Here is a 9,419-nt window from a genome sequence, read left to right as displayed (position 1 = left end):
TCTTACCCTTGAAGAAATGGCCCATCCTGTCTCGGTCAAGTGACGACCTTTGTAACCTTGGCCAGCTCTTTTCTCCACTGTACCTTGGCCTCCTCCTCCGTGTAGTGGGAAATTAAACCTTGTCTGCATCCCTCTTGAACAGCCATGAAAGCTCCTGGCACTGCAGTGGGTAGGACCCAGGTGACGTGAGCCCCTCTGGGCAGTCCTGTAGGGGGACATGACACTACAGCCTGGTCCTCTGAGACGGACCAAACTGCACCCTCTACCGCCCACTGCTCACAAATCCCCATAAAAGTCAAGGACCCACACAGTTTTGTTTTAGGTGTTTATTAAATGGGCCATACTGCAGCTGGTTTCTAAGTGCAAAACAACATAAATTTAACAATAATAACATAGCCAGTTAGACTGTGACAAGCTTTTTCTCTCCTTAAAAAAAAAAAAGAAAGAAAAAAGAAAAAGACAGACTTAAAACACACAATGGAGGATTAAATAAATAATACTAAAAAAAAAAAAAGAAAGAAAAGGAAAACCTGTTAAAACATGCTTATGTTTACTTCTGTGCAACTGCGTGCCAAGAGGAAACATGATTTTCTGCACGATGAAACATCCCAGCATGTCTCCTTCCCAAATAATACTGACAAAAAAAGAAAAGACGTGGGGCTGACTCATCAGTGCTTGTAGAGGCACTACTAAAAATCCCTTTGATTGGAGCCTGGGGCTTCCTGCTCAGCACACCTGTGTGTGGCCCGCGAAAGCCAAATATCCATAATAATGTTAATATAGAAAACATTAGTTTAAAAACAATGTGGAATGGCCTCATTAACGCTGCGGGGCGAGGAAGCAGAACTGCCCCGTACTCCGCAGGCTCAGTCCAGGGAGGCCGCAGGCTGCAGCGCGTGGCCACGGCCACGGCGAGGGAGGGCACCAGCTTCAAAATAAGCGGCACCAACCTCGTCTCCCTCTCCCTATCACTCTTTCACATGAAAGTGTGTAAAAAGCAAATCGGCAAATAAACTCTAAAATAGATTATTTATTCCAAAAATCCTCTACTTTTCTTTTTACAGTGAGTGTACATCTCCTCTCCATCTCCTGCACAACTCGCTTGAGTCCCTTTGGGAAGAAGGGTCAGAGCTGCAGGGCGAGTTTCTGGGTCCTGCTGCTAGCTGGTGCTGGGAGGTCAGATGTCGATGCCCTTGACAAGGGAGGTCTCCAGCGTGATGTTGAATTCCTGCAGTGTCTGCAGCACGCGGATCAAGGAATTGACAAGTGTGTGGTCTTTGATCAGCGCCACATCCTCATACATGTGTGCGGTGATGGGACAGTCAGCCAGCAGGGCAATCCAGTGGTGTAGGAGGTGATCTCTGGCAGGGAAGGATCAGTTCAAATGGGTCCGAAGGGAAGGGAAGGGAGACGGTTAGTGCAAGGCCAAAGGAGGAAACCTGCTCCATCACTCCTTGAACGAAGTCTGAAGGTGACAAAGCAGGTAACGCCCCATAGCCCTTTTTCCCTCCCCTAGGAGCACTTGTCAAAGACTCCTTACGTGGCTTTAAAGGCTCCCACAGGGGGCTACCCAAGCCCAGGGATGCCAACCCAATCTGGCCCAACAGGCCCTTTCATCTCCCACAAAGGCCTGCTCCTCCTACCCTGTCTCCCCCTGCCCAGACTCCACCAACCAGACACCACCTCCAGTCAGTACCACTTCCTCGAGCTCAACAGCCAATCTCTCTCAGAGCATCACTCCTGCCACAGCTATCACCACCAGGAGTACTACTATGAGCTGACGTCCACACAGCACTTAGCATGTGCCAGGCACTGTTATGAGAGATTTAACCTTCATGACAGCCCTGTATGAGGTAGGTGAATTAGTGCTATTATTATCCCCACTTTATAGATGAAGAAACTGAGGTTGATAGAGGTCACGCAGCTTGCTCAAAGGACACAGCTAGTAAGTGGCTGATCTGAGATGTGAACCTGGTGAATCTGGTTCCAGAGTCTGTTTTTAACCACCATGCCAACTCCTTCCCTTCCAGGGCCTAAACAAAAATTGCCTTAAGTTTATTTGGCTTTCATGCTCTCACATGACCCAGTGGAATAACCCCAAACAGTCTTGCACACTCTGATGCATACCATCCATGAGATCAAATTATATGGTTTCAGTCCCCTGATTAAAAATCAACTCTGTCCCAGCTCCTCCTGGCCCCTTATCCTTCTTTCAGTGTTTCCCACTACTGCCCTTCCCACATTCTACCTGTTATTTCCTAACTCCACATCCTTTGCTTCCTTTTAGGCCTCTCTGCTAGTTCTGACTGCTTCAAGCTCCCTCCCCACTTCTACCCTTCCCTTAAGGCTCACCTCAAATATTGCCTCCTCCCTGAAGCCTTCTCTGATCTTTCTCCTCTACATTTTCAGCAACGCATTATGAATGTGGACTTTTTTGAACTCTCCCAAACTTCTGTATTTAATTAGGACAACTGAACTTCTAAATGGTAGGGACCCTGTTTTATTCAGTCTATTTCCACACCTTCCATGAGGCCTGGCACATTCAAATGTTTGTTGAAGCAATGACTAGATATATATACACTCTGTTTCACATTTTGTCATTGGGGTACTTTTATTCCTTCCCATCAAAATGTGGTGCATCCTCCCCAATTACACACATGCTCTCATCCCCACCCCACAAACATGCATGGTACATGAAGGAAATGAAGAGCCTCTATGAAGCCCTCCGAGGCCTCACCTGCCCAAAGGCATCTGGTCATTAGGCACTCCCCACCCCCTGCACCACACTAGGCCTCCAACACCACCTGCAAGGCTGGCTGTGTGCATGTTGGGCCAGGAGGCTGCAGTACCTGGCTCCCAAGCACACCAGCATCTGAAACTTGCCATCCTTGCCGATGTTCCGGGAAGTGTTGTTGATCGCAGTGATAAATCGGCAGAAGTTCCGGGCCCTCATATGCCAGTTTTCCTCAGGGACAAGTTCATTCTGCTCCAAAGTCTCATAATAGGTTTGTGCTTTTTCTGTGAAGAGGAGAGAAGCTTGCCAGTGACAAAGGCTCTCAAAACCAACCTATCCCTCATTGTTCTACAGGCTATTTGCCATGGGTCTCTTTATGTCAATGCAGGTAACTTAATGAGAATAACATGAGTGTTCTGACATCACTGGTCACATTTCAAAATGATCCTTCTGTTTCCTATCTTTATGTTTTAAATTTCTCTATGTGGCCCTTGATATAAAGATGGTCCTTTCTCTAGTCTGAAGATAAAACAAAACTCTTATTAAAGGAGAAGCTTCTTTTTTTTCCTTTAATTTTATTTATTTATTTTTAATTTTATTGAGTTACAGTCAGTTTACAATGTTGTGTCAATTTCTCACGTACAGCACAATTCTTCAGTCATACATGAATATACATATATTCATTTTCATATTCTCTTTCACTATGAGCTACCACAAGATCTTGTATATATTTCCCTGTGCTATATAGTATAAACTTGTTTATCTATTCTATATATACCTGTCAGTATCTACAAATCTCAAACAAGGGAGAAGCTTCTTGCATGAAAATTCTCCAAGTGGCTGTAACATAGGGTTTGAACTCCAATACTATCAACTGGCCTTTTGGATCTATGAGCATGAAGTGTCACGTGTCACCTAAGCCTGCACTATATAAAAGAAGCCTAGAAAAAATCTTTCCTGTCCAGTTCTCAGGAGGTTAGGGGTGAAAGGTGGGAGAGCTTCTGTCATTACCTTCAAGAAAAGCTAAAGCAGACAAACAACAGATCTAATCTGAGAGTCACCTGATTTGGCCTCTGCACCTCAGACCCCAGTGGTCAGCACCCACATTAGACTGATGATTCCCCATGTCTCTGCACCCATGCTTTTCCTACCCTCATACCCTAGCCCAACTTACCCAAGAAATCCCAAATGAAAACATTTTTGAAGAGCCGCGGTGATTTAAATCCATGCTGGAAAGCCTGTTCCAGGGCTGAGACAAGGCCACATTCTCCACAAAGCAGTAGCGTCAGACTACCTCGCTATAGAAGGAAACAGGGGAGAGTGCCAAGCTCACCTCAGTAAGATGTCCTCCCACCACTGCATCCCAAACCCACTGCCCATACCTGGGAGGGCAGCAAAAGACAGGCAGGAACCTTGTCTAGCCCCCCCTCAACGTCTGGAAGGGCCTGGCTCAGAGTAGCTCTCAGTGAACAGCTGTTGAATGAACAGATGAAGAACCTTGAGGCCCCAACAGGGGACAAAGCCCATGCGGCCACTGTTCAGGGAGACAAGACAAATCCAGAAGAGGACAGAAATACACATGGTTCACTGGACGCCCAGGGACTCTGCTGGTTTGTCAGTGTGTAAGGAAAACGGGATAACCCTAAAAGAAGCCTCCAGGGGTAGGAATCTGCTCAATTTCAAACTAATCAAGGCACACACTCCGCGCTGGGCTGTCCACAGCATATGGGCCTGGAACAAGATTATTCTCTCTTATTCACTGTAAGATCCTGGGCTGGAGGGCAGGGAGGCTCACCTCTTTCTCAGGCTTATGGAAATGCTTCACGATGCCATTGACTGCCTCGCCGATGGACTCCTGGATCTGCCCAGTGTTCAGCTCTGATAAAAATCAAGCAGTTATCTCTAACCAATCTCGGAGGTTAATAGTGTTTAGCTGACTAAGCAAGACTGAGGACACAGGGAAGGCCCACAGGAAAGGTATGTCAGCCTGGACCCTGGGAAGTGGCTCTTGCCCACCCAATTCTGCTGAGCTAGCCCTTCCTAAAATCTTGGGACAAAAAGCAAAAACTAATACCTTAGAGTTCCGTCTCTAAGAGATGCTGGTAAAATTTATTCTCCACTTTGCCCTGGAATTTTTGGCAACCAAAACTTGACTGTGAAGCCCAGGAACCAGGAAGGGAAAGGCCAGAAAGTAGACCCCTCTCCTCTGCAGGACCACATACAAATAGCACAGAGGACCCAGGTCAGGCTTCAGGAGCTCCCCTCTCCTTCCTGTCCTCCAAAGAGAGTACCGAATCCTCCCAATGATGCATGAGGAGGGTGACAAATGCCTGAGGCTGCTTTGTTGGCAAAGGTGGTCCTTGAGGCAGCTGCACAGGCTGGGATCTGGGCTCCCTTATCAGGGCTCCCAGAAATCTGCCTATTCCCCAGGCTGGGCAGCATGAGGGCCCAGCCCCGCTTCCCACTCACTGGGCTTGTTGTTGGGTGAGATGGTAACGAGCCTCCGGATGACGCTGGGAGACTGCTGCAGGGGCGGGGTCCGGCACGGTCTCTCATCCACCTCGGGCTGGGATGTGAGCAGCTCCCCAACCAGGACCCGCTCCAGGCTTCCATCATCCATGCCCTTCCCCAACCACCGGCCACATGGGAACCTGAGGGTCAGGCAATGCGTCAGAGCTCCAGCTCCTCCAGCGTCCTTCCCCTTGCTGCTCAGCAAGAACCATCAACAAAGCCAATCCCTGGGGATCAGCTCTGAAAGCCAGTTGGGGAGCCCTCAAGGCCCTGCTCATCATCCCACCATGTAGCATTAGGGAAGCCACAGCGGTATCATACACCCTCACTTGGAAAACCCTTCTATTTCTTTTCAGGGCATGAGGCAGGGCCAAACAGGAAGTTGCCTCAGCCTATGACAACCTAAAAGGTCCCCCTGGCAACCCCACATAACCAAGCATCAAACCCAGCCTCTGGGAGTACACCAAGCCCCACTGTCTTAGGGCATAGCCGAGGGAACACTTACTTATAGGTATGTCCAGTGATCTCATTCCTGACCAGCACATACTCCACCAGCCACTTGGCATACAGCCCAGAGTTATCATGGCCTATCTGCACAGTGGTGAGCTTCCCCAAGTTCTGGCACTGTGAGAGAAGAGCCAAATAGAGAAGATGAGGTAGGTCAAGAAAATAGGAGAAAAGAGCAAAACACCTTAGAGGCACAGATCCGACTGGCTGCCTGCAACCTGGCCCCCCAGTATCTGCAGGGGCAGAGCTCATGGCTTCCCCTACCACCAGAGATGCGGGTACAGCACTATCTCACAAGGATGATGCTGAGAATGAAACAGCCTACTCCCTCGAGGAAGACTAGGGCCTGGGAGCAGAAGGCTCTGGAAGTGGGACAGCAGGCTGAGGTCTCTGTGAACACTTGGGCTCAGCAGCTGAAAGGACTCTTAGGGATTTCTCAACTCACCATGGACAAGGAGGCAGGCAAATCCAGATGGGTAGGTGCGTTTCAGCCAGAGACCATTTAGACAGGGTCTAAACTCCTTGGGTCAACCCTTGGCTCTGGCGTCTGATCACTTTGGGGCAGGTCAGCTGTGCTGAAGCATAACACTGTACAGAGCAAGGCCTCAGTAAAACCCTGCAGAAAGCTCCCCAAAGTAGCTGTTGAAACTCAGATCTCCACAGAGCCTGGGGCTGTGGTCCCCAGATCCAGATAATACATACCTCAAAGGTCATCTCTAACACGTTCCTGGGAATCTGCAGGATCTGTGTTTCACCCAGTTCTCCTGATATGCAGATCCATGGGTTGGCGGTGAACATGGAGCCACCCAGCTTCTTGCTTGGTACGATCAGGATGTGGTAAGGAATCACTAGGGGAAGCCACAAAGGCATTGAGGGGACCAGGAATCCCTCCCATACCTGAGAGGGCCCTGACCTGCCCCAGGTGTGCTGGCATGATTATGGCTCCTGGTTCAGAGCCTGGAGCAGCAGGTCCCAAGGACCTAGTCTCTGATCAGCTTAGACTATTAGCCAATCTTCCCCTCAATCTCACTCCTCCCAGGGTTACCACCCAAACATCCTAATCTAAGTCCAACTGCAAGCTCAGAGCTAAGTAAACCTACTCCTTAAACAATATCACCAACTCAACATTGTACTAAATTACTTTTCAGAGCACTTTTCTATCATCTCATGGACTCTAACAGCAATCTCCAGAGAGGCCAGGCACGTATCACAATGCCTCTTCAGAAGCACTGAGAGGGAAATGGCTCGCCTCAGGTCTCCGAGGTTCCAGTCCAGTGCTGTTTCTACTGTAGCCTATAACCCTTGTCTCTGAGAGTGAGGATGAGTGTCATACAGAAACAAGAGTCCACACCACTGAGGCTGCTGGGTCACTGGCCAAACATCTCTCCACAGAGCAAATTCAGACTACCCCCCACCAAACAGAGCATCCTGGCTCCAAAGAAAGATGAGGCTCCAGGGGTCTTCCTTAGACCACTTTGAACCTTCTTCCTCACTCTGCAAATAGGGAGACTGAGGCCCACTGCAGGGATAGACACTGCTCACAGACACATAATGAGTTAGGGTAATACAGGGCCTGGACCCAAATCTCCCACTGCCATCTGGAGTTCTTTCTGCTACTTTAGGAAGAGTGGTTTTTTTTTTTTTTTTTTTCTGGGGGTTGGTCTGAAACCTTCTGTGATGCTGAATGACTCTCTCTCAGCCCAGAACAAAAGGGAGACTTCTTTACAGGTGTGCAGAGGAGGCAGTGAACTTCACCACCCCACCCTACCCCACTCTACCTTAGGTACCCAGAGCAGTGCCAAGGACCATAGTGACAACACAATGGCCAAAAGCACTGAGCTCCCTAGTTCAGAACAAGAAGAAGTTTCAGAGGGAAAAACCACCTCCAAGGAGGGCAAATGCACCTCTATCTCCATGGTAGAAAGTACAAGCAATAATCTTTTCTTTAAAAAAGGAGACAGCCTCAGGCAGGCTCATGAAGACTGGTGCTAAGAAGGCCAGTGGGGAGCACAGGGCTACTCACAGATAGTTGTGAAGACATTGGTGAAGCAAAAGTAATCGACGGCATTGAAAGAGAGGAGGTGATAGAGGAACTGCTCCTTCTCGTCATCACAGCGCAGGAAGGCGTAGCGCTTGTATAGCTTTCTGTCAGAGAGGAGGCAACGCATCAGTCTCCCAGCCCAAAGGAGGGGAAAGAGGCTAGCATTAGTCAGTTCTGGAAGGAGACAGTTAAGGGAAATATATGAAGTCAAGCTTCATAAAACCTAAAAAAGGAACAAAGCCAGCTACCTTGTTTGAGGGCCAGAGGGAAAGTGGCTTAAACTAGAGCAGGAACCACAAAAACCAAACTCTACCTGTATCCAAGGGTTGATGTTACTATAATGTAAAGTGCCAGAGTCGGAAGATCTCCTTTCCTAACTTGAGGACTGGAATGAAATTTCCTCAGGGATGACACAGGCCCTCCCAGGCTTCTACAGGGCATCGCCCCAGTGTGTGGTGTGGGAGTAGCAATGGTAGGAGGTCTGTGGTCACCATTCCTTACCAGGGCTAGTCTCTGACCCTCAGCAGACCTGAGAGCCACGAGTCAAACCACTGCTCTGAATGTGAATTTAAGCCTAGAACAGCTACAGAAGCAAGGAGTGAAATGATCCAGTTCACAGACAAGGAAGAGCTGCACAGATCATGTCCTTCCCCTCTTTTCAAACTTCCTCCCACCCCCACCCATCATCCACTGCTCCCTCATCAAAGGCCAACTCTTCTGCCTGACACTGCAGGCCCTCTCCGCCTGCAGAGCCATGGTGCCCTCCCCAAGCAGTGGGGACACAGAGAAACAAATGCACAGGCCCCAAGCACAGAGAAACACACTCAGAACAGAGGAAAGTCCCTGTCCTGGCTGCCAAGACTGTCGGAGAGGCATGGATTCAACAGACCTGTGAGGGTCTACCCAGACAGTTTAGAAGGTACTTCCCACAGATAATTTACCAAACAAGGCCTACTATGTGCAGGTGCTGGAGAGTGAAGCACCTATCCTCAAATACAGTCTAGATGAATACATCAGGCAAAGGCCACAGAGTAAGACAGGCCATAATGAGCTGCCAAATGAAAGGCTCTCTCTGGGCACTTAGAGCTTCAATGGTCCTAGAGCAGGAAGGCCTGAAGGACAGCATGAGTTTAGACAGAGGCTGTAAGAGAAGGAGAGGGACAGGGTATTAAAGCCAGTCTGGCTAGAGCTGAGAGCCCAGGGGAGCAATCAGTTAGCAGTGAGGCTGAAAAGCGTGGCTAGAGTCAAATGAAGGCAGGCCCTAAATATTCAGGCGAGGGAGTTTACAATGTGCCCTACAAGTAGTAAGTTTCTTAGAAGTAAAGGGAAAGCCATGACCAACTTCAAGAAATTTAAATTTAGCGCCGCTGAAGGGTGAAAGGGGCATGAGGGTGAAACCTAGGCAGTGGCAGCAGGTAAGGACACAGGTGGAGTAGAGGCCAAGGACCTGAAATGTGTATGTGGGAGATAAAGCCAAACAAGGAGTCACAAAGACTCCAAACTTGGAGCCTAGGTAGGGAGAAGGAGTACTGAGAAAGGTGCATGGTTCATGCCTCCAGTGCAAACTTCAATAAGCGGCAAAACAAATCAATAATGATAACACAGCCCATTGGTGTTAAAAAAAAA

The 9,419-nt window shown here is 48.8% G+C and overlaps 1 protein-coding gene across 3 annotated transcripts in view; it reads right to left on the bottom strand.

Moving 5' to 3' along the window:
- Nucleotides 1–311: 311 nt before the first annotated feature.
- The window catches only part of DENND5A (DENN domain containing 5A), a 76,278-nt gene continuing 67,170 nt past the window's right edge, over nucleotides 312–9,419 (bottom strand). For 2 of the 3 annotated variants that reach the window (XM_074372417.1, XM_074372418.1), the window contains 8 exons: nucleotides 7,776–7,897; nucleotides 6,455–6,600; nucleotides 5,751–5,869; nucleotides 5,204–5,385; nucleotides 4,530–4,612; nucleotides 3,909–4,032; nucleotides 2,850–3,018; nucleotides 312–1,361 (listed from right to left, as the gene is read on the bottom strand). In XM_074372417.1, the coding sequence (XP_074228518.1) occupies nucleotides 1,178–1,361; nucleotides 2,850–3,018; nucleotides 3,909–4,032; nucleotides 4,530–4,612; nucleotides 5,204–5,385; nucleotides 5,751–5,869; nucleotides 6,455–6,600; nucleotides 7,776–7,897 (1,129 nt within the window). In that variant the 3' untranslated portion in view covers nucleotides 312–1,177. The remainder of the gene's footprint in view (nucleotides 1,362–2,849; nucleotides 3,019–3,908; nucleotides 4,033–4,529; nucleotides 4,613–5,203; nucleotides 5,386–5,750; nucleotides 5,870–6,454; nucleotides 6,601–7,775; nucleotides 7,898–9,419) is intronic. The other variant, XM_074372419.1, reaches the window with a different exon arrangement.

This window comes from Camelus bactrianus, chromosome 10, assembly GCF_048773025.1.
Source record: "Camelus bactrianus isolate YW-2024 breed Bactrian camel chromosome 10, ASM4877302v1, whole genome shotgun sequence".
NCBI lineage: Eukaryota > Metazoa > Chordata > Mammalia > Artiodactyla > Camelidae > Camelus > Camelus bactrianus.
The sequence above is the reverse complement of the archived record's forward strand: the minus strand, read 5'-3'. Positions and strand labels throughout refer to the sequence as shown.